At 39.4% G+C, this 26051-nt stretch overlaps 1 protein-coding gene across 1 annotated transcript; it reads right to left on the bottom strand.

The window, feature by feature from the left end:
* Window positions 1-11935: 11935 nt before the first annotated feature.
* On the bottom strand, window positions 11936-25605 carry LOC137612259 (polypyrimidine tract-binding protein 2-like). The gene is made up of 17 exons (XM_068340703.1): window positions 25527-25605; window positions 24521-24542; window positions 24138-24189; window positions 23229-23392; window positions 23000-23071; window positions 22829-22900; window positions 22364-22522; window positions 22069-22179; window positions 21407-21575; window positions 20759-20836; window positions 20204-20316; window positions 17809-17842; window positions 15255-15347; window positions 14845-14961; window positions 14252-14351; window positions 14069-14146; window positions 11936-13872 (listed from the first exon to the last, which is right to left on the bottom strand). Exons 1-17 carry the CDS (start codon window positions 25532-25534, stop codon window positions 13743-13745), a joined length of 1572 nt encoding a protein of 523 aa, XP_068196804.1. The 5' UTR covers window positions 25535-25605; the 3' UTR covers window positions 11936-13742.
* Window positions 25606-26051: the final 446 nt, after the last annotated feature.

Genomic DNA, 26051 nt, shown 5'->3' with positions numbered 1-26051 from the left:
TGGTGTGTGTGTGTGTGTGTGTGTGTGTGTGTGTGTGTGTGTGTGTGTGTGTGTGTGTGTGTGTGTGGGTGGTGCACCACTCAAACCAGCTGACAGAAATACTCTGTCTCCCACCGGAGCTTCTGACAAAACACAAACTGACAGCCATACCAGTGTGTGTGTGTGTGTGTGTTTATGTGAGAGAGAGGGGGGATGTTTAGTCTAAACATGTATAAAAATGCTTCATCAGTTTTGTTCTGGGCCCTCATTCATTCATTCATTCATTGTAGACATGTGAGAGACGTTAGTTCTTGTATTTAAGGGTCTACTTGAAGGCAAACATGATGTTCTCCGAAACCTTACCAATAATTTTAGTCCCTTAACCCCAACAAAGGACAAGTAAAATGAAAGACTTGAATTCAAATAAAATCATAAATTACTAATGAACTAAGCCTAAAAAAATTAAATCCATCATTGTCACATGAAAAACCAAACCTGTGTCTTTGCTCTGAAGGCCTGTCCTTCAGGTGATCGTCCACCACAAACCAGACTAGATGGTCTTTTGTTGGTCTTCGTGCTCCATCACCCGACTTCCTCTGGGTCGGTTATAAAGGGCGCATCTCATTCTGCTTTATGAAAGCAGTAATCATGTGAAGTGGAAGTGTGGTGTTTAGCAGATGCTGGCTGTTATTAGGGAACAGCAGCTGCTGGAGCCAATTTCAGACCTTCTGTGTGTCTGCTGAAAGATTTGATGTCAAAGACATTTGTTTGCTGCGAACAAATGCCCTTCAAAGCTCGTGAGCACTCTGCCCTCTGAATGAAGATGGAGACCTAGTAGTGGGACATCTCCTCAGTCATCCTGTGGCGCAAAAATAATCTGAATGAGACGTTTGCGCTCATTGTAGGTCTGATAAAAACAGTGTGTACTTTTTCTGTATTTGTCAACACGAGCTCATGAGCGGCGGACCTACACCACAGCTCATTTCCAGTCGCCATATGTCCCAGTGTTAATGGTATAAAAAGGTCTATTCACACGTCTGGAGCAAGTGGAAAGAAGCAACTGGCATCACCAAAATCAGTAGAGGACCCTCACGTGAATAGTGATACATAAAGAGTGTGTGAGCGAGGGTGTGTTTAGTCTAGCAGACAGTAGAGAGAGGTGGAGTGTGTGTGTGTGTGTGTGTGTGTGAGTGTGTGTGTGTGTGTGTGTGTGTGTGTGTGTGTGTGTGTGTGTGTGTGTGTGTGTGTGTGTGTGTGTGTGTCTGTGTGTGTGTCTGTGTCTGTGTATGTGTGACAGACGTCTGGCCTAATCGTCTTGCTGGAGGAAGTGGGACGTGAAATCCACCAGCCGCCCTATAACACACACACACACACACACACACACACACACACACACACACACACACACACACACACACACACACACACACACACACACACACATTGTAACATTACAGAGTATATTATTTTATTCTGTAATGGCACACAGATAGAAAGTGTGATTTTAATGGAAGTAAATGAGATATTGCTGGCCACAAATTTGTTGCTGACCTTTGACACATCCAAAACTCTATTTACCCCCTACTATTTTTTTTTAAATTATGGTTTGTTTTTTTTTATACAACATATATCAAATATTTAAATAGCTATTCAGTGGATTAAAATCATGGAAATTATTTTCAAGTTTTAATATTTTAGAGCAGGTTTTCAGTTGTTGAGGTGATTTATAAAAAAACCCAAACACATGTCCTGATTTTTCTCATAGTAAACGTGACCTTCTCATCAGTTCTGCTGAATTTCTTTGACGTTCACCTTTGTTTTCACTTCCTGTTATCATATCTCAATAAGAGACGCAAACCGCTTTCATTCCTAGAGGGTCCTTTGTTATTTAAGGTTTTCTTTGTGGTTCTGAGGAAGAGTGGGACACTTTCTCACTCAAAAGAATCAAACAAGATGCCAGAAGTTGAAGTGTCTTTTATTTATTTTATATTTTTACAGCAGTAGATCAGATGTCACGCATCCAGAGAGAGAAGAAGGTCATGGGGGCCAGATCCGGTGGGTTCATGGTGAGAGGGCTCCAGGTCCAAGGTGGTTGTGAAACAACAGGTTCCTCCTCCCTCCAGTGGAAAGCAACTCATGCAGATGATAGAGAGGAGTGACGACGACTAGACTTCCTGTTGATTTGATCCTGAGACCAAACGCATTCTTTCTTCCTTCGAGCCTTTTTACTGTTGCTTCAGCTGACAGACCTTTCTTCAAAGACGACATGTTCTAGCAGTGGAGAAGCAGTGATTAGATTATTAGGTTAAAAATAATGTCTTTTACACAGAAGTGGAGGATGACCAGAAATCAGGATTTTTATGGGGCGGCAGCAGTTCTGCCAGCAGGGACTTGACGTGGCAACTGGAGGGTGGTTGGTTCTAGACCAGCGTGGACAACAGCATGGAATTTCCCCATTAGGGGATCAGTAAAGTGTATATTTAAAATCAGAAAAAAAGTCCATGTTTGAAAAGTATCTTCCTATTTTAATCTTAATTTGGACTGTCTTCTAAATCTTATACTAACAGAGGAAAGTCATTTAGTCCAGAATGTGAAGTATAATCAGAGATTGATTTTTGTACTCAATGCCCCCTGCTCTAACAGTCTTATCTTATCACCAGTCTCTTATCACCTAAAACATGAGATCTGTGGATGTGATGCTTCCTAGTGACGTTATGGATAATAAATAGGTCTTTGCTGCTACCAAAAATATTTAATCACAGATTATTTTAAAACTTCCCACCTTAATCCGGCAGATTGACTGTTTGTTGTTAATTCCCTTGAGAAGTATGACTCAGTATGATGAACTATGAGCATCTCCAGGTTGAGGTTTAGAGAACGTCAATAGTGGGATTATGCTAATCAGAGTTCAAAATGACCTTTGAAGAAATGCCGTCAGTGGTGAACGAATCCTTGTTTTGTGTGACCCGAGTGCAGTTTTTGATCATCAATAGATCCTCATAGAGACGCTGTGTCAATAATCATGTTTCTCCTTACCCTTTACAAAATTATGGGGTACCCCAGGGGTCCAATATTTGCTAAACCTGTATCTTTTTTTATGTCGCTGTGCGCAGTATCTAAATTGGTAAGATTCTTATTAACTTATTGGAAGGTCATTAGTTGGAACGGCAGTGTGATTTTTCAAAGCTAATGTACTCATTGTGATTATTTGCTTAAGTTTATTATTCTTTGTTGAACTGTTTTTTTGACTTCTCAACTCTTTTGGTCCTTCATTACTGACAGATTTCTCTTGTTGGCTGATCGACTGAAGAGACACAAAAAAAAGAAAATACTATAGATGTGTAACCAGAACACATCCATGCTGTAGAAGATCTGAATGCAGAGTCATTAGAGAAAAAGAAAACATGAGGAACAATTTAAATGAATTAAACTGCACTAAAATGAGCATAAATCAGAATAAAGTCACGTAAGATCTGCTCCATACACTGACACCCCTTTCATCTGTTAGTCTGTTGTAAACCTATTCGCCTCCTGCCTAGAAGAATCTCTCTCCTCTCAACTAGACGTGTCACTTCCTGCTCTCTGTGGTTGTCATGGAGAGGCCAGGACTCCAGCGATAAAGAGCCATCTGCCGTCGGCTTGACCACCTACAGCCCGGCTGCTGTCATGGCGCCCATGATTGATGGCCCCCAGAGAGTACCAGAGAGTATGATGGAAAGCAAGGAGAGAGGATGGAAGGAGATCTGGAGGAGGAAGAGTAGAAGAGGAGAGGAGAAGGAAGAGTTTGAGGGAACAGGAGGTGAGAGGTAGGGAGGCAGAGTGGCCCTGATGGCCTCGTGTTCGCACCGAGGTCTCTGTTTCCAGTGGAGACAAATGATAGAAGCAGGACACTGAGAGAATGAGCAACACACACAAACACACACACATGCAGAGATAATGGCCACTCATTTAAGCTCAAAGTACCCAACTGCAAGCAAGGAAAAACAAAAACAAATCTCTCTTTCTTTTTCCTCAAATTTTCTCTGGAAAAAGCTTCAGCATCAACAACTCGTTACGGAAAACAAAACGATCCTGAAATATATTAAACTGTCAAATTATAAAAAGATGAAACTTAACCAACCACACTTGAAAATAATCAAACATCTTCTTTTTTTTTATGAAGGATTTGTTTATGTCCTCGAGTGTGGCCCATTCCCATTAATGAAAAAATAAACCTTGTTTTTCTTTTATATTTACTCTAAATGTATTAATGTAAAATATTATAACGTGGCGCTATAGCTAAGAGTTGTAATTTTTTAAATTCAAAACAAAAAAGTCGTCTTATTTTTATAAAATTAGTAAAATGTTAGTTATGTTTGAGTTATAATGACGTAGTTGTGATGTTGCTGAATTGGAGGGGATGGATGTGTTATTTTATTCAATTTTGTGCTTCAAGCAGCGGATTCTGTCCTGAGTCCAATCAGTACCAGACCGGCAACATTAGCAGCAAAACCAGTCAGCAGTGGAAACAGCTGAGTGTTTTACTGGAAACAGTCACTTTTGTTTTGACAATCCTCATCTGTGTTTCATGATGGCAACATTATCTTATTATTCGTTTCAGACTGAAGCTGCCGTCTCTAACAGATGAATATGTCAGATACTCAGTGTGTGGAACTGTTTCAATGAGTGTATCTCAAACAAATTAATTTTATTAACCTCTCATTTATGTCTAAGACCGTTTTCATTGCTTCCCATTAAGTTCATCTCCACATCTAAATCAATAGCGATATGAATCAGTGAGGTCTGCAGAGAAAAATCCATTTCTATGGCAGGAGATATGAGATGTGCGTGTGTGTGTGTGTGTGTGTGTGTGTGTGTGTGTGTGTGTGTGTGTGTGTGTGTGTGTGTGTGTGTGTGTGTGTGTGTGTGTGTGTGTGTGTGTGTGTGTGTGTGTGTGTGTGTGTGAGAGAGAGAGAGAGAGAGAGAGGGAGAGAGAGAGACAGAGAGACAGAGAGAGAGCGCAGTGAAATATGACCCAGGGTGTCTGGGGTCCATTCATTTCCAGCAGCAGCTGCTGAAGGCTCTGCATCAGCCTATCATGTGGCTTAATGGCTGTGAAGTCATCACTTACTTCATTCTGACATCAGCTATTGATTGGGTGAGGGGTGACAGAGTGATGAGTAGCCAGACAGACAGATCGGCGGACAGAGTGATGGACAGCTGAACATGTAGCTAATCTTTCTGATGTTCTTTAAACACGACTCCATCATCTGCCTTTGAATCACATAATCAATAATAGAGATCATAAAACATTAATCATTAAATATAACTTCAACTCTTTTTTTTCTCCTTTTGTTTCATTATTAACTAAATTACCATACATAAAGTAGACAGGAGGTGGATGGCGGTTTGTAGATTTGTCCTTACCATCGAGGGGGGCTCCTCAGTGGAACTCTTCTACAAGTAAAACAATGGCTTTGTAGAACCAGGTGGAGGTTTAGGGTAATCCAGGTGTCTCAGATCATTGCTGTATAAGTCAATAATGCATTTTCTTAAAAAATAGTCAAGCCATAATTTTCTTGTTTTCAGCCGATTTTTCAGAACCGCTAAGAAAGGATAAAAAGGATGATTGCATCATCATCATCCTAAGAATATTTCCTTCATTAAAAAAACAAGATAAAAAGAAAGAAAAAGACTTTTTTTAATTTTTGCAAATAAAAAAATCACATTCAAACATTTTACAATTTTACATTAGATGAAAGCACTAAAGTGCTTCAGAAGAAGAAGAAGATTTTGTGCAAAAAAAACTTCAATCACATTCAGAACATTTTACAATTTTTCTTCAAAAACACTAAAAACCAATAAATGAAAGGAAATACAATTTAAAAATTAGTGCATTATATCAGGAAGTTTGCAAAAGTGAGTTGATCATCAACTAAAGTGCATAGGACATTTTTGTGACGCCAGATGTTCCTAAATTTATTCAGGTCTTTTCTCATTTTATAGAAACCAAATTCTAGTTTTAAGCGACATCTGATGTTACAGCAAGAAACAGTAGCTGCTTCTTGAACAGTATTGTTTTCAATTCTCCTCTTCCTGGTCACATAAATTGCGAGTTTTGCCTCTCCAGAGATAAAATTTAAAAGCTGCCACTTTCTTTGATTCGATTTATTGTACCCAGCACCGTAAAGAAAGAAAGAAAGAAAGAAATCTTTGTTTTTTTTCATTGTTCTATTTGTCATTATATTCTCTGACCTCCCAGCTGACCAATAGGAAGTATGGTCTCTTTGATGACCTCATGTGTGTGTGTGTGTGTGTGTGTGTATGAGTGCGTGCGTGCGTGTGTGTATGTGTGTATGTGTATGTGTGTGTGTGTTCAGTGATGCAGATGATCCACAGATCTGTGGTCGATCTGTTTCTCTCCTCCATCCCTCCATTTTCCTTGTGTTGTCCTGAGGGGGAGGGGAGAATGGGTGGGTGTGGGGGGGGTATAGGTCATTAGTCAGCTGGGTGAAAAAAGGAACAGGAGGAGCAGCACATACACATGCGCGCATGCTCACACACACACACACACACGCGCGCGCGCACACACACACACGGCGCTCTATTAGTTAGCAGTGACATCAGTGTCTATGATGCTCGGTTGAATCCCAGTGGATAGCTCCATTACACCCAAAAACTAGAGAACATGCTGGTGTTCAGATATAAAGAATGACATGAAGAAAACTGAAATTGTTCAACTCCTCCACCATCTGCATCTCTGACAACACTCTACAATCTGCAAGCAGCTGAGATCTACAAAATAAAAAATAAAAAAGTACAAATGCGAGTCTCATTTCCTGCCTGTAAACACACACACACACACACACACACACACACACACACACACACACGCGCAACATAATGGCGTTCATTCAACCTCACTTCCTCCTCGGCTAATGAGAGAATGTATTGTGTGTTTCTGACATAATGAGAGTTTAGGAAGAATTCAGCGCTTTCTTCAACAATTTCATACATTTTTGGTTCAAACATCGTTGTAACCATTCATAGAAACAATATGAGGTTGTTTCTGTCTGGCAGGCTAATGTCTACTGGTAGAGCCAGTGAACGAGGTGGCATGAGAGAGTGAGATCTCACCAATGTCGTCTTTCAGTGGGATGCCCTGATCTCACAGACTAACCACAGATTGACTCCCAGGAGTACTGGTCTGTTCTCTGTGAACACCAGGGGAACCATTAGTACTAAAGGTGGGTTTCTAGGCATCCAAACCTCAGAGCCTGACACTACAGGGACCAGCTATCAAGAGCTTATGACCACGATGCTGGACTGCAATGATACCTGAACTCATCACCACAGGAAGGAACCACAGTCCGGTGGCCCTGACACAGCAGCCAGTCTGACAGGCTCAGGTTTAGGGTTAGTGCCAGGGGGATTAAACCTGTCTCTCAAGCATTGTAAAAAAGAAGAGAATTAAAAAGTTTAAAACTTCCAATGTGGATGTCAGAGTCGTCCATCGTGTATCTGCTGTGGAGTCGATCAGAACAGCACCTGGGTCGAAGCTCCATCCACCATCTGTAGGAGACAACAGCTGTCTGATGATCTCATCCTGGATACAGAGTAACTCTATCCACCTTTACTCTGCTCTCATCATGTGCGTGTGAGTGCGAATGTGTGCGTGTGTGTGTGCGTGTGCGTGTGTATGTGTGTGTGTCCACTATGAGCTTGGATATGAAGCATTCTGGGAGATCCCCCAGACTGATAACGCAAAAACACACAAAACACATGACTTTATCTCACAGATATCTTGTCGCTTTCAGTAATTTGATCGTTATTTGTGTGGTTGAGTCTTAGATAAATAAATGTTTGGTTCCTCTCAGAACGTAGTCTGTAGTCGAAGCCGGCAGATGCTGACCTCTGGCGGATAACAGAGGAACAGCATGTCCCGCCAACACTCAACTAAATGTATTGAGACTCACAAGTGTAACTGTGTTCCTGATGGATTTCAGACAAAATCATGACAACTAATTAAAGAACCATCGTTCTGTTAAGCAGCTCTCATGTTGTGATTTTTTTAAAAATCAAATGAATAGAAAAAACAGCCGTAAGTTTGCATCGAACAAGTAGTTTGACACTAATTTCAAAATATTTCACATTTTTTGGAGCTTATGTCTCTCATTTGTAATGTGGATCTTATTAAAAAAGTAATGGCATAATATTTTTTAATTACTTTAATTACTGCTTAAACAATTGAGTGTTTGCCTTTGTAATATTTATGTTTTTTCTGCTTCCGTTTGACTTATTCTTTTCATTTCAAAGTAAACCGCTTTACTCTTGACGTTAGATGGTATTTTTCCGTAATTTTACTTAATTAGTTAATAGAGTGGATTACTGATGTGTCCGGCAACGCAGATGCGTCGACGAGTGCGGCGGATCTCACAGCCCAGGGATTCCCGAAGTGTGGTGCGCGCACCCCCTGTGGTCCGCGAGCTGCCGCTAGGGGGTGTAATGGCAGCTGAGCACCTTGAAATACATAAATAATTAAATAAATAATTTAAATACTTTTTAATGGAGGATTAAAAAGTTTAAATATTTAAATTCATTCACGTAAATCATTTGTAATTTTCAATTAAAAAACGTTTTGGGAACATTTTAAATTAAAAAAAAAAATACCCAAAATGCACTTGGCTTTCTCCTAGCTACGTGCTAGCTTGTTGTGATAGCAACAACAATAATATGCTGAAATGCATAACAGGGTTAAATAGGCCTATTTGTTACATAGCAGGGCTCGAAATTGCGCCTATTTTGGTCGCATATGCGCCCAAATTTTTATCAGTGCGACTATTAAATATATTTGGGAGCACCGGTGCGACTAGAGAAAAAAATCTGGTGCGCCTTTTCTTGTGAGACCACGCTCCTGCGGTCCTGCCAGGAAACAATGAGAGCGCAGCTGCGGCTGCTCTCCTGGGGGAGGGAGAGAGGAGGAAGAGAGGATGGACGGAAGTCTTCGCTGGTGCTACTAACTTCTACATTTGAGAGCACCAGTGCTACCAAGAAAAAAAGTTAATTTCGAGCCCTGCATAGTATTAACTGCTGTTCATCACTCATCTGTAGTCGGCTCGCTCGGCGACAAAATATTATTATTGTCATTTTTATATTGTTACTATTATTCTCCCCACCGTTTCTAAAGTGAGAGATCATTAGGCCCATTATTGCACAATCTATTCTGTGTTAACAGGAGCCTATATTATTAAACTTGATACCTATATGGCTATAAAGACTACGCCTTTTCTTTTTTTATTTCTTTTTTTTTTTTTTTTCATGTTTTGGTTTATTGGGGGCACGTCAGCTAAGTCGGGAGGTAGAAGTGGGTGCGCGGACTGAAAAGTTAGGGAACCGCTGTGAAATAGCTCATGAGCGTATCCCTTTAAGAATGTCACGTGACCTAAACAGGAAGCGTTTGGAAGTGACGCTGACGCACCAAACTCTTTTATAAGGAAGCGCACTCCGTGTGAGCGGCTGTTTTCCACAGTTAATCCAGACCGGCTACATTAGCAAAGCCTGCAAATATTATCACAGAATTACTAATTAAATACATTTTATAAAAATCAGGTGTGTTCGCTTCTTAGGAATATCAAAAGAGTGTAATCCGGGTGGGTTGTGTCTTTTTATAATTTCTGATGAAATTTTTTCCCCACAGGCCAACAACAGGCACAGAAATAATTCAAAGAAAATAAAGTGTGTAGCCGCAAGAAAAAAAAGGAGCAAAAAATTAGAGATGCATTAAAGCTCATTTTGCCACTGGTCTAATTGAGAAACTTGAATCTGGAACTGAGGACATTTTTTATACAGAAAATAATTACAGTAGAAGAAGAAGGATACTTCATTCATCCCCACAGGGAAATTACATAGTCATCATCAGTACATCTGAAACAAATGATTATAACAATATATTCCTCAGCTGCTCGGTTAACCTGGCCGATTTTAGACCTACTTTTCTCCAGATTGTCGCTACGTTTCTCCATTTTCTGTTATCTCTTCTCTTATTTTCTTCTATTTTCTTTCTTACCGCTATTTTTATTTTTCTTCTTCTTAACAGGGGTTCGCTTTGGCCTGGGAAGTTCAGCATTCGCTTTAAAGATATCTGGCGCCATCTAGCGTTGTGAATGGGTATAATGTCTAGACCCCGAATGTAAGACGACCCCCACTTTTTCTCTCTTATTTCAATGCAAAAAAACACCGTCTTATATTTGGACCAATGCAGTACATTGCAGGCCGGTCTTGGCCCACGGGCCTTGAGTTTGACATAAATATAATAGAGTGACTACCTTCACCATCCCTTTAATTAGATTAAATCCAAATCCAAACAGTTGTTGAATTTGCTCTTGTATCCAGACCCACTCTCAAATGGAATGCTCTCCTCCTTGACATGTACCCAACACTTCCAGCAGGTTATTTAAATTCCACGTAGTTTTTGTGTTATCCTGCTGTCAGACAAACCAATAAACAAAAATGTCTCAGTGCTTCTCCGATGCTCAGAAATTTCTTGATATTTAAAAAAAAAAATAATTAAACCCTTTTTATATGTTAGCATGTGAAAAGAAAATGGCCTGTCTGTTCTTTCGATCTGTTCCCGCATGCAGCTGATCCACCTCAGCTAAACTCAGATTGGATGCCACATCAAAAATAGTCCTTAATTCAACATTTATAATCTCATGTGTAATTCAAATGATTAAATGCTTCCAATTCCGTGTAAAACCTCACCAGACCTTTACAGACATATGTCACAGCAGCTAAAACACAGATACAAACAGGTTGTGGCAGCATTCTTGTTCACCCAGAATAAAATTTTGCCTCCATGCCTCTAGAATCTGTTTCACCACAGGTTCTCTCATTAGTCTCATTTGTGAAGGGTCATTGAATGTGCTTGTTAGTCCTGGAAACCACTGACTTCATTCTCCAGGAACTAGAAACCAGTCTGGGCAGCTGCTGAGGCCACAGCAGCTCCAGTTCAGGTCATGCCTGATTAAACCAGAGGCTGGTAATCAACCAGAATGAGTCCATTAGTCTATATTTATTTTCTTTTGTCTTCTTTCACTAATGCTGTCTTTCCCTTTTAAAGACATGTCAGGCCATAACAGGACCTTCATTATTATTTGAAGAACTCAAAGGCGAGCAGGAGGATGAGAGCAAAGATTTCACTTAGAGCTTGTTTCATCTTCAGTTTCTTCTCTGGAATAAAGCAGCACTTCAAATCTCTGCTTAATGGATGTGATGGAGAAAATTATACAGAATTCAGTGTGTAAAAAATGTATTCAAGGCATCTGGGATGTCAACTGAGAAAAAGATTTCCTGATTAAAACTACCAGCTGGTGAGAGGTGGAGGTCTGTTCATGGGAAAGAACCGTAATATCCTTTAATATGGTTCACCAGTTTGGTGAGGAGGCCAATAGTAATAGTAGTAGTAATACTAATACTAGTAATGGTAGTAGTAATAGCCAGCATGGTAGGTTGAAGGAAACACATGACCGCAACAACAACAAAAATAACCACGAAGCAAAAACCAAAATATTGGATATTCATTTCCAATTCAGTTCATGTATTTATATAATTTAGTTTTAATCATTTTCAGTAATTAAAACAAAACATCAAGAACTACAGTATTTGCTGTATAACAGATGACATAATCAAACCACAGTGACAGGTGAGATCACAGTAATTCTGTCACTATATTTACTATTTTTCCACAAACCAGGCTGAGGGGATTTATCTAATCTCTGGTCATCAAAAAACCAATCCCGGCCAATTTTCACATAACTGGTCTTTAAACAGACCGAAATATTTAAAATCAAAAATTGAAAATCAGCGAATTTGGTCCCGGAGGTGCCTCGGAGGTCGAAGTAAAATATCCATAGAAATAGACAGAAGCAGTAAAAGAGAGAGAAGTGGAGAGAAAAAAGTGAGAGCAGTAAGACAGAACTGAACAGTGACAGGTGTTTATTAACAGGTAAGATACAGATGAGTGTGGGTCTGAACAAACACACAAATTTAACTAATTGTTGGTAGAAAAGACACATTTAATTTGGGCTAATTTGAAATTGTACTACAAAAGAAAATCAACTCATGTAGAAAATTTAAAACAATCTCCTGAAGGAAAACTGTTGTCTTCATTACAACCAGAGATGAGAGAAACATTTGAGTCCCAGCTGAAACAGTGAGCCTGTTTACACCAACACAACTGGGAAGACCAGGTTCACTCATTCATATTTAAAAATAATTAACAAAACACTCAGATTCAACAAACATTACCATTACCTGCTCACAGACAGATTACTTATTATCAAAGACATTTCCAATCAGATCACAGACTAAACACAACCTGGTCCCAAACAGCTCTCCTAAAAATCAGAACAGAATTCCAGGTTGAATCCCATCTAAAAACGCAGACATGATCACGGTCTGCAGCTGATGGCGGGGATTTAGAAAAGGAACGAGGAACGTCGGAACAGGAAACTGCACCTTTGGGTCTTTAACAATACATCATAGTCATCAACGTGTTCATGTCAATACAGTCCAAGCAAATTTTTTTAAAGGAAATAACAAAAACGGTGGCGTCAGATAAATATTAAGATTTCCCACAATATTTTTATACACTCCTTAAACAAATCATGCATAAAGGGCTTCTACGTGATTGATCAGCTCCAACCTTCAGCTCTTATGAAAATTGGAAAAAGCTGAATCCTGAAATTTAGAATCTGCACCACACTTCAAAAACCAGCAGTTTCATCTACATCCTTGGAATTAATACAGGAAACATATTTCAGATTGATTCTGTCATGCAGCACACCTGTTAAAACAAAAAACTGGCTTAAGTCGGGCTCAGACTAGAGGAGTTTAAGAAATTCCAGCGCAGCACGAGATCAGAAAATGTCTCAAAACACACGACATTACTGACCACTCATGTCCGAGAGAACATATCAGCTCATGTTGGGGAGCAGACGTTCAACAACTCCCTTTGACAATTGCTTACGGTTAAACACAAACAGAAAGCTAAAATGAGTTTTGAGTAGAAAATTGTAATTGAAATAAACGTTGGTACATCTAACAAATAGAAGTAAAATTCAGTTTCTCAATCAAGCACGTAAATATTTTTGAGGTGGCCTCGATAAATCATGTTTAAAGACTGGACCAGTGAACATCTCAGATCGGCAGGCAAAAGGCCATAGACTGAGCCAGTGTTAGGTTAGGGAGATGTTAAAACACCTATGAAGGAAAACCTGTTGCCAGAAATGTAAAAATGACCATATTTAGATTAGAAATGAGAAAAGAGCATCAATGACACTTCAGTGATAAACAACTATTTGATTGGATAAAATGAGATTACATGGAAAACCAAAACTGCTTTATAAACAGTATCAGGGAGGGAAGCGGGTGTTCGTTGTCTCCGCATCACTGTTGACTGTGGTTGGAGGTGTTGCACCTGTGGCCACGTCCAACAGTGATGTCACTGATTTACCAAAGATAAATGACAAGTTGGGCCACACTGTCTGATCTGGAAATTTGTCCACAAGGTAGAAGTGAAAAACTGATTCTGTGTAATTGGGCGGTGTTATTACTTTAACTGAAAAGTAGTTTACATGTTCTACTTCAAATTTCAATGTTTGATGAACATTGCGGTGATAAAATGTACAATTGAAGTTTAAGAGCAGAGCTGAAGATGTTGGAAAGAAGACCAATGGTGGTGACTTTCTCATTGCTGATAGATTTTGAGGTTTAGGAGCCAGGTTTTAGATTGTGGACTTAGAGAAGGAAACTTTGAGATGGTGATTCCCTCCCATGTCATAGTTGTGAAGATCCATCAGTGCCTGGATTGCTTCCTCTACCGACGACATCTGGATCAAAGACATCTTACGGTCCCTGACGAGGAAGGAGCAGACATGTGATTATAGAAAAATAATTCATAAAGCAAATTCGTATTTATTATTCTTTTCTGTCTAACTCCAAAACATGACAAGACAAGTATCTCATTTAGAAAATACAGAGCAATCCCAGCCAGATGACAGATGGAAGAATTAGAAATGTTTTCTGAGATGCTTGTAGAAGAGCTTCTTACTGGAAGAACTTGAAGGCCTTGACAGTTCCTCCACTGTTAGAAAACAGAAGTCGTAGATCATCCTCTCCTACTCCATCCCTGGACATGGAGTCATGCTATTACCATCTTTAGGCAAAGTAAAGCAAGTCCAACACAACAACAACATGAATGGAACTTGATTAATTGGTGTCATGGTTATCCTACCGGATGTTGGAGAGGTGAAGGGTTGCAGAGGGAGGAAAGATGTTCTGGAAGTTTTTGGATCCTGGTTTCTTAAAGCGATGAAGAGGCGAGCCAGAAAAATCTGTCCAATAAACAATATGAACAAACAGACAACAACAACAACCTCAGGTGAAAATTCTTCTACTGTTTTTGTCTGAGAAGCTACTCCAGACTGGCCCCAAGTCCTCCTTGTTGAAAAACGTAATTGACGTCTCTAGACATCATTCATGTGCTTTCAAACAGATTCCCCAGAAAGCAATTGGTAATTTTAAGTGTTTAAAATTAACTAATGCCACATTTATTCAATAATGACATTAATTGTTTGAAATTACTCTAACACCAGTCGGCACCTCTCTTGTACACAACAAGTTTTGTAATGTCTCAGAAACTCTTATTCTGAGAAACAAAAAAAATGCAGTGTGTGAAAAATGCAGTAAATGACAGGTTTTTGTCATATGGTCAGGAAAAAAACATACCAGATGAACAAAACCCACGTCCTTCTCCTCCCTTTATTCACACTAAAGGATAACAGCACTTTATATTACACAAGCTTCCTTCCAAAATGTGACTCTTACCTTTAGTTAGTAGCTGGTCGTCCAGCCCTTCTCTCGGTAGAGCCACGGTTTGATGTTTAGACAACGTCACTCTCATCACTTTGCCAAACACCTTCTGACCATTGAGGTGGCTCATAGCTACACGAAGGAAAACAGAAGCAGTGAGTCGTGTGAAAGCCTGAAACCATGAGCTAATGTTGCATCAGCTTTTAACAAATAAACCAACACTTTAACCTCATTCTACTGTTCAGTTGTCCAGACTATATTCCTTTATTCTCCACTGGGAGAATTTTCCAAATGCCCTCAGCTTAAGTCATTTCTTGACTTTCATGAACTAGATTGCATCTCACTAGGTGTCAAATGTATTTTTAAATAATACCTAGGTGACATGCAAATAAACAAAATCATCTAGAGATGCAATGAAAACTTACCCAGCTGAGCCTGGTTACCATCAGACAACTGAATCAGAGCGCTGTCCTTTTTGTTGTAGAGTATTTTCACCCTCTGGACATCACCGTAGACTCCTGAACGTAGGGGAGGGAGAGAGAGAGAGAGAGAGGACAAGAGCGAGAGCAACAGAGAGGAGGTAGAGAGAGCAAGAAAGAAGAAGGGTGGAGTAAAAGATGAGGACAGAACAGACAGAGCAGGAGAGATGGAGTTGACGTAGATATAAGAAGGAAAGGTGTGAAGGATGGAAGGAATAAAGTTAGTGCTAGAAAGACAAATGAAAAGAAAAGATGGACTCTTACCATTTGACTTCCACTAGAAATGAAATCAAAACCATCATGTAAAGACTGTCAACCAGTGAGCAAAGAAACACCTCAGCTTTACCACTGAAACGGTTTATGACCTCAGACGGTACGACTCAAGCGTCCAGCTTTAAATTGGGAAGTTAAAAATATAAAACCAGTAAATGGCGGGTTGGAACAAAAGACATTTTTAAAGAACTGCAGACTGATTTACCCTTCACCAGTCAATGTACGGTAAACAGCGGATGGAGATCTAAAAAGAGGTCAAAATGACACAAACGTCCGTTTCATTGGTCTGGTTGACAGTCTGACGCGACCCTTCTTAAAAACTGAACTACGACTTTACCTGATTCATACAAAATCTAGAGGAAAAAGCAAAAAGAGAGGAAGAGATACAGCTCTGCTATGCTAGCTTGAGTCTTGTTGAGTGTACTGGTCTGACATGATCAGCTGACCAATAACGTGGTGAGAACATGAACACTGCAGATAATTCAAGCGTCTCATAACTTGAAGGCTTTAAGGATCTAATTTGAAATTTTATTGCAGGAAATATAAGAAATATAAGATTTTTTTTTGGAAACAGCTTTTGGTTAATACAAAAAACAGGAGTTCAGTGACAGACGGTTGAAAAGATTTTCGTCAGCCTTAGCTTAGACAGAAAAAAATGTATTATACCAGTCATGGAGAAAACGCCCATTCTCTCCAGCCAACAAATGCCGGATCCTGATTTTTACGACTGTGGCTTTAAGTATACTTTAAACTAAAACAGGAGGTCGATCAGCGAAAATGATTTCCTTAAAATCAGTAAAATCACACGTCCCAGCTCAATTTTAGGGGAAATTTCTTTGAGCTGATAAAGATGTCCATTGAGTGTCGATAGTAAATAATGTGAACTGGATTCCTGTGTGAGTTCCAAGCTTCCAGAGCTCTTCCAACCCTGGCGCTGTCATTGGACGGAAACAGTGATCCAGCTGGCTCTAAGGATGTACAGGCTTTTTAAGCCTAGGTATTTAGTCTTCATCTCTAAGTAGTCATGGAAACACTGCAAACACATTGCTGTTAATAAAAAATCCCATTTCTGCTTCTTGATAAGTCTTTTATGCTCAACAGCCTGGGATCTCTCAATTTGTCGTTTCCAGTGACATGGAGTTACGCTGACATGTGTTTGTCTTCTGATCACATGGATGAATTAATATCCTCATGATCTGATCCTGTGTTTCACAAAGTGGTTACCCCTCACCAGCTATCCTCCGTGGACGTGTTTTCCTGTGGATGTTTCAATCAGGTGTCCCAATTTGTTTTATTTTGATAAGCAGCCGACATCCAGCTAGCGCAGATCTATTGGAGTTCTCTGCAGGCAGAAGAGCTCAGCTTTCTCGTTCAACATCCCACACACGGAAGAAGCCGTTTCTTTAAGCTGACTTCATTTACCATCAGCACCAACAGACAAAAAGGTAGAAAATAGATGGTGGGATCATTCATTACTCAAATCTGTCATTAAACAGAGATGCTTCTATAACTAGGAGTTGGTTTGTAGACTGCATAATGTCATATTTAAGCCAACCCTGTCTGCTTAATGATTATGACTTTCAGCCCAGAGTCATTAATGTCGTGTCTCAACTCCAACTCTATTTTTGCATGTCAAGCTGCACTGGCTGGTGCAGGGAAGAGCACATTATCCAGATCTCCACCTTCTAAACACAAACATCTATCATTTCCCCCAGAGGATACATTACCATTAGATGTCAGCCAAAATCTAGACCCAGAAAACCCTATTTAAAAGTTAATATGAATGCCTGATCATTTACGCAGAGGAAATCTACGTTATTCAATAAGACAGGTGCATTGATATTGGACATAAACACCTTTTAGCCACATACATAATACGAGCTTTATACATAATCCAATCAGCAGATAAAACTGTAGCAGCAGATATTTCAGATTACAGACTGGATCAAAAAGCAGAATAGTCCGTCTTCAAGGAGAACACATGAATCATTCTGGTGTCTTTGTTCTCATCAGTTTGGTAATAAGCTGACAAAGTGGACATCTCAAGACTCATTTTTCTCTCAATGTAGAGACAGAAGATTTTAACTTTGTACAATATGATAGAGGGAAGCTTAGAAATACAGAAGGATGTGAAGAACAGTGTATCCTCAACATCGTCGGAGAAAGTGGAACAACATTAGATTCACAGAGAGAGATATACAGATAGAATAGAAGAGGTTGAACATACCGAAGAGGGTAAAGAGACTTTGAGGCGTGACCATCTTTAGAGAGAGAAACCGCAGAGCAGAGGACAGGAAGAAGAGGAGCAGAGGAGGAGGAAGAGGAGAGACGAAGGTAGAGATCAGACCGTCCAGCGTTGGACGAAGGGGTAGGTGGTGGTTTCCGTGATGATGCAGGATTGAGAAACGATGGAGGGCAAGAAGAGGGTGTGGGACAAAACAGCAAAACCCAAAGTCGGGTCAAACCGGATTGAGAGAAGAGTGGAAAGGAGGTGAAAGAAATTTGGCATAAATATACGTGAGAGCGGGGAGGGTTTTAAGAAAAGTGTACAACATTAAGGGATATATGACCAAATGAAGAGACAATTAATGTGTGAAGAGAGGAGCAGAGGAGGGAAGAGGGGAGGCAGGGGGAGGGAGAAAGGAGGAGAGGACAAAAACCAAAGCAGAGGTCAGTAAACAGAGCATCAGCGGAACATCAGCGGAGTCTGAATGACGTCTGGATTGATCCGAAACACACAAACACACCTTCATCCCTGCTCTTTTCTCACACACACACAGGATGTGATGAGAAGGAGGTACAAAAAAAAACATTTTAGAAATGGAGAAACGACTTAAATATCAAACAATAAGTAAATGACAGAGTAAGGTAGGAAATCCATGAAAATGTATGGAGGTAGTAGCATGAAACAGATTGTCCACCACATTGAATGTAAATGACGATAACAGAAGACTAAAGGACAAAGCTATCTCGATCTGAACTCGTCTGTCATCAGTTTCATGTTGACAAATATAAAATTTGAACCAGGAGAAAGGCAGAAACTATTTAGAATTTGCAAAAATTAATTATCCGAGTTTATTTAGTTGCTCCTAATCCAAAAACTCTTACAAATGAGCAAATGTGCACGTATATCTGGGATACTGCGGTGACTAGATCGATCATGAAATTGGCTTGTGCAGACTTTTCGCTCACAAACATCTGCTGCTTACCTCGGTGGGTCAGACAGCCAAAGTTAATCAAATGGAATGGAGCATGTAATCCATGTACCTACTTCCTGTGTTGTGGAGGACGTCAGATCATAAATGCTTCATAAAGATATTATGCCTGCAGTCAGACTGTACTTACAGCTGTCCAACATGTGATCAGATCGCTAGGATGGATGCTAAAATAAGGAATGAACATTTTGGACGACGCTTGAATAAATCATGAATAAGAACAACCTCACCACCACACAGCCACACTCAGCCTCACCACTAGATTAATCATTCTCACAGAAGGTAGGTACAGGAGATGCTGCTCTCCAGCTGATTGGTCAAGAGAAAGAATAGTGTGCTGCTCCAACACAGCAGGATACAGCTGTCGTACCAACTGTTTGCCACAAGGCGGCCCACGTGAGAAAATCACCACTCCACTATGGAATAACAGAACCCTGACAGGTAGAACAATACATGGAGCACAAACGCACTGACAACAGACTGAAGGTACAGAGTTAGAAGTCATAGAGAGGCGCACCTTCATTTAGAAAATACACTGAAATGTGACAGATGAAACAAAAATGTAAGATTAAAGAGGTCAGTGTAAAGTTTAGAGTAATCCACATGGTTTCCTATACAGTGATACCTCTACTTACGAAATTTTCTACTTACAAAATTTCTCAGCAGGAAAATATTACCACTACTACCACTAAAGAAATTTCGACTCACGTAATGTAAAAATACAGTATCAGCTGATACTTGAATATTTTTTTTTTGTGGGCTTGGAACAGATTAGGGCATTTGCATGGAAAACGCATCTCTACTTACGTAATTTTCTACTTACATAATTTCTTCCAGAACCAATTAATTTCGTAAGTAGAGGTACCATTTTAATTCGTATATTTCATTTTACTGTTATAAAATTTCTTTTTTTCATTCAAGACATTCAGTTTTGGACCTGTGACAGTCCATGATAAATAGAAAAACAAGAAAAATAAAAAACAAGGGGTATTGAGTAAATATCCAATATTTTTTCTACACTGATAAGTCCACCTCCAGCGAGCTCATAATTCTGATAGGATGTTTGTACACGTGAGTGAGAAATGACGTGCAGTCTTATGTGGATTTTCTGCAGTATAATAAAAATGTAGGCAGTAGGTAATAACTGAAACAGAACAAGCTATATTACACAATTTGTATCTATATTTTGGTGGAAGATACCTTATAGTAATGTGGGCTAGGCACTCATACAATCTCCCTCTCTCACACGCACACGCACACACACACACACACACACACACACACACACACACACACACACACACACACACACACACACACACACACACACGACTTAATAGGACTATAAACAAAAAAAAATCACTGATTTCAACCAGTGATTCACAGTTATGCTTCTGGTTAGTGTACCTCTTCATTCAGGTTGGAAGCTAACAGGACTCCTGACACTCCAGACCCAGACAGAGCAACACGCCCAGCAGCAGCTGCTGCCGCTGCCGCAGCACTCAGTGGACTGATGGCCCCTGTTAGGAGAGCACAAGACAACCAACGGGTCAAAAACACATGCTTTACAATAGAAAAAAGTACAAGCATTACATTAAAAATAGAACTTAGAGAGGCAACATAAGAAAATCAATGTTATCCAGTGCTTACAAAAGTTTTAGACAGGTTTGTAAAAATTCAATAGATGATGCTTTCAAAACTATCAATTTTTTTTAATGATTTACACACTGCAAAGTAGTCGAACAGAGATAAAAAAAAACTCAGATCAATATTTGGTATCAACACAATTTGCCTTCAAAACATCATCTCCCCTTCCAGGAACTCTGGCACAGCAGCAGAGATTTTACAGGATCATAGTCAGGTGTCTGATTAGCCAAAAGGACCGAAAACATCAGAGACACAACAACGGGGGGAAAAAAAGAATTGAGTTACTTAATGAAGTATAAAAAGAAGGACAGATACCTCCACTCTGTGAGAGGGACAGGGAAGATGAGTATCCGCCTCCACTGGAATAGGATGCTAGAGCTCCAGACGGGGTACCTACAAAACAACAACTGGATTTATAACACAAAAGCTTTCACTAAGTTAACAAAGTTAAATATTATAAATATTTATGTGAGCCTAATTAAATAGGTGCTAGAAAGTGAAGGAAACTCAAGTCAATATATTTGGACAGATGACACAATGGTTTCAGTTGAGGTTGAGTTAATGGTGAGGCAGAGCGGCGGCTTTCCACTGCTGGATATATTATATTCTTGAACTGTTAAAAGCTTTTTATCAACACAAAAGGTGTGATAAAATATCTGTAAAGAGCACCCCACCATGTTTCACATCTGTTATAAGAGATTTCTGCCCACTGAGCCCCATTCATCAGAATGACTGATGGCCTCATATTTCTTTTCTTTCAGGGCATTCAATTCCCTCTCTGTTCTCCATAAGAATGCTCACTTCCCCCTCTACCACTATGGCTAGGATTTGAACTGTGAACGCTGTCAGAAGAATAAACCAGAAGGAACTTTTAAATTTAGGGAATAAAGAAGGTAAAATATTATGAACGTCTGAAGGAGACATGAAGGAGTGTTTATGGATGAAGATAAAAAATGTTTTTACCCAGTAAAGAATGATCCTTGTTGGTTGACTCTCCGTCTCCAGTAGGAAGGTCTGGTCGGGTGTAATCTCGACTCTTATCGTTGTTGTATTTGACGTTGAGGTTGACCAGTTTACTGAAGTCTATCCGCAGAGTGCAGCATGAGTTATAGATGTTCTGTCCATCCAAAGACTGGAGTCGAAAAAGTTAATCAAGGAGACAATGAAAAGAGGAGATGAAATAAAAACATTGTATTTTGACATGGTTTCACATCCTATTTGTTTTATGCTGTGCACCCCGAACAACACCTTTTTTGAAAGTTAACAGTGATATTAAAATTATAATAGTGAGACTAAAACTGTCTAAAATGACTGTGGGGAACTAACAGTCACAATTAAAAGATCTGGGTTAATTCATAGTGTTAAAAAAATAAGTTTCTTTGAATCTGATTGTCAGCAAGCTGTTTTCCTATTAAATCAGTATTTTGAGTGGTGCCAAATTAATTATTTCAACTTTTATTTGTGAGGAAAGAATAGATGAATAGGTTATCCATTAGACCGAGCCACTGAGACACAATATTAAAGACTAAACAAAGTTGTGAATATCACATGGAAACATCCCGTCAACCTACTGCAACAACTTCCTACATATTTCTGGTCAAACAATTACCGTTGTGTGAACCTACCAGTTTGGCTTGCTGTGCATTGACAGGCTCGCTGAACTGCAGGAGAGCCTGAAACTGGTTATTCTTGGTGAAGGTTATAATCTTCATCACAGTTCCAAACTTGCTGAAGATCTGTGTTCATCAAAAAATAACACAATAAACGACCAAAGTTTAAATAAGTGTAAGACACACAACTGATATCACAATTGAAGTTTAACCAATACCGGGTTAAGAAAGTCCTTTTGCAAAGTTTGAATGTCACAAACTTAAACGTGACTGTGGGTTTGTGTGACTGGAAACTATATCTCGGTCATACCTGTTGTAGAACATCCAGCGTCACAGGATAAAACATGTTGTCAATGATAATTCTCAGGACAGGACTGGGGGGCGGAGCTAGGTCCAGAACGCCAGGGTCAGAGGATGGAGAGCTTCCATCCTGAACCGCTGTCACAGCCTGCAGCACTGCCTGGGCCCTCTGGGTAAAGAGAAAATACAACTGTACATGGCAGCAAGACAGCAAGGAATAAAGTCATAGACATCAGTTTAACCCTGTTAGCTCTTCTCTTATTTCTCAGTTTGTTATTTCTTCATTCCTCCTAATTCCTACAATGGCTCTCGAGGAGACAGGATACTATTTCAAGGAATCGTGCTCACTGTCCTTCCTTAACTCATCCACTGTAAACTCAGGGTGAGTGATCAAGGGGAGGACAAGAATCACTGATCAGCACAATTTAAAAATGAGAAAAGGAGATATGATCTACAGATATATGGCCGCATGTACCTGGTTCAGTGCCGAGTCTGTTTTTAGTTCCTTGTGATTGGAGTACTGGATGAACACTGGAGTGTTTCTGACCTAGACAGAATAAGACCCACACAATGCAGAATTCACTTTGCAGTCTTACAGCAAGAAGGGAAATAATTTAACATGAAGGGACGCAGATCTACTTCAGACCTGTGGTGTGACAGCTGTATAGTAGTTCACCATAGTAATGGCTGCTTCTTCTGTTCCCAACTCCAGGAAAGCCTGGAATCATGCAGTTTCATTAAACTTCAGGAAAATGATGAATAACTGCCTCAGAATTAGTCAGTGTCCATTTCAAGTTTAGATAATGTGATTATTATTTTGTCAAACATAAATTTGATTACATGACTGTTCCTGTTTGTTGAAGCATACACTGTACCTGATTCTTGCCCTTCAGCATCAGTATATTGGTGACCTTTCCAAAGGGCAGCCCCAAGGCAATAACTTCCGTCTCTGACACTTCATTGGGAAGTTTCCTGATGTGGAGAACTCTGGAGGGAGGGGATTCATCAAGACGTTGTTTCTTACTGTCACTGCCATTCGCTGTAGACACACACAAATAATAACAATGAATGAATAACACCGCAACTTGACTGTGCTATAAGAGCTGAAAAGTACAATGTGAATTACATATGATGTCAAACCTTTCATTTGATCAAGATGCACAAACAATATTTTTGATATTTCAGCTGAGACAGAGACAAATCATTGAATCCGATAATAAATTCATATTACCTTTCATATTACCTGTTGAATTATTGATGGTTTTCCTCAGTTGCTAACACTAAACCTCATTCTCCAAACCAAATTCTCAACAGCTTAATTCATTTTTTCATTAAAAATTTGTTGCTCAAACCTTAAACAACGTTGAGGTACGACACAATTTCCAAAACTATTTTTTGGTGAAACCTTACATACATTCTCAGTCACTAAACATATTTCACACTGTGTTGCAAAACTGTAAAGAATGGCTGAAAAATATGAACACAATTACAACACAGCTTACAAAACAATTCAAAATTGAACACATATTTCTGAAGATGTGACTGGGCAGGGCAGAGTGTCCAATGAATGCTCCATGGTGAATGTATTTTTATATGGTGTGTGAACACATTGTTTGGGTTTGATTTTGCTAGAAATGTCTGGGGTTTTGTGAATGTAACTTGTTTTGTTTTTTTTGACTCCAAGAAAGACATTTGATCAGGCTTCCAATTCCTGACCACCACATGCACTGGTACCATAAGTCCACTCTAAATGATCATCCGATCCTGATGGAGATCGAACTTACCCGTCATAGAGTTGGGGCTGCTACCGTACATGTTGAGCTCATCAGAGCCTCTCTGGAAAACAATAACAAACAACAAAGAAAGTATACCATTATTTCATACCAACTTAGAATTTTTTTTTTCAAATATTTACAATTGGTAACAGAGTGAAGTAATGCTACCAAACATATGTCAAACAGAACACTGTATAATCTCTGTCTGCCGTAATGAACAGAGTGACTAAATGGCCATTGGGCATTAAAATAATTCAACTACAGTACTTTTACTGCATACAAAATCATTATCAATAGAGTATAAAATTTAAAAAAATCGTTGATAACTTTACATTTAACTTATTTTCTATTCAATCACCAAAGTGCAAATGTGTTTAGGTGAAACTGCTTGCCTTCACACCAACTGCAACATCACTGCCAAGGGAGACAATGCAGGTAGATGACAATAAAAATAAAAATAAAAAACAAGAGGAAATTATGTTATTTCATATTCAGAAAGAAACACAATTAGTCAATTAAAAAAGGATGACCGACTAGTGCTTTGAGAGTTTAACCTGGATGAAAATGTTGTGGTATATTACTTCAATTGTGCAACTTTTGTCTGACAATTTTATGAAAAATCTTGGAGTAAATGTTAACCTTCCTTCAAATAGCATTTATGTCTTAAAACACGTCACCACAACCCCAGTGATTAATTAAACCAACTCAGAAACTTCATAAAATTACTTTTACATTTTAAAAAGCCAAATAAATATATTACTCTACGCTGCGACTTCACAAATGTTCCAGTTTGAATAACCTGTAATTATTCGTTCGTGTTCTCGTCAACAGAAGCTAAGCTAGCTAAAGGTTGTTGAGGCGCTGAGGCCGGTAGAGGTCGCGGGCAGCATACAGTAGACAAAAGAGCCTTATAGTCCGACAGGTGCGCCCATCATAACGGCTTTAACCTGGCTGGTCCGTGAACAAACCCGAGGGTTAACGCTACTCAATCTGACAGTAGCTAATCTAAGTACACATTCCGCTCATACAGGTAGACAGCTACATGATTGCGCACTGTGCTTACATTAACAGTCATCTTACCTACTGCCAATAGTTTACCAATAATGACACTGCAGAAGATAGATAACCTAGTTGGCACTTAATATACAGTCACAAATCGCGCTGTAGCATAAATTTATTTCCCTACAACCAGTAAAATATTAAATTGTCGATTTGGAGACTGGGAAGTTTATAGCTAACCTGATGTTATTCGCAACATCGGTTTACAGTATCGACAGAGTAAAGCTAACCGTTAGCATTTCTAAAATTTAAAACAAGGAACGGTTCATTATGTCAATGTCACAAGCCCAGCGGTGGAAGATGCTCCCAGAAGAGGTAGCTGTAACATCAACAATTTACCCGTCCATTGCAACTCTTTGTCCTCCTCTTGTCTCTTGATATTTCAGTGCATTCGATGACTTGAAAGAGCAAAATGGTCGTTCTTCTTCTTCCAGGGTTTTCATGGATCATGGCAAATATTAGTAACACAGGGCTCATTAGCGCCACCCTTTGTTTAGGAGAGGATCTGCGGACACACACTGTGCGGCTGATGATACATCAACCTATCCATCCACCCACCCATCTATCCAATTTCTTGAAGATAAAACGATCACCATCACCTTGTCTACAGTTGCCGCTATTCACAATTTTATTTACAAATAAGTGTTTAATGTTTGCCACGTAAATTTATATCAAAATTAAACCATTATCCCACCAAAAATGTTTTTGTATCTATTTTTTTTACATTTAATTGCTTTCTTTGTTTCAATTCATCATTCAACCCATCCCACAGAGCCACTTCACACACTGACACACACATACTCTTATTTATGACCTGAACACAGTGCTGCTATAATCAAGGAATATGAAGTTTCAAGAAGGAAC

Source organism: Antennarius striatus, chromosome 18, assembly GCF_040054535.1.
Source record: "Antennarius striatus isolate MH-2024 chromosome 18, ASM4005453v1, whole genome shotgun sequence".
Lineage (NCBI taxonomy): Eukaryota > Metazoa > Chordata > Actinopteri > Lophiiformes > Antennariidae > Antennarius > Antennarius striatus.
The sequence above is the reverse complement of the archived record's forward strand: the minus strand, read 5'-3'. Positions and strand labels throughout refer to the sequence as shown.

Bases quoted from the DNA above. Each gene is read 5' to 3' on its own strand.
- LOC137612259 (XM_068340703.1), bottom strand. The intron at 21,576-22,068 runs GTAGGTTCACAC...TTTCGACTCCAG, and splicing joins ATGCACAGCAAGCCAAACTG to TCTTTGGATGGACAGAACAT. The intron at 14,962-15,254 runs GTAAGTTTTCAT...TCCTTCGTGTAG, and splicing joins TGGTAACCAGGCTCAGCTGG to CTATGAGCCACCTCAATGGT.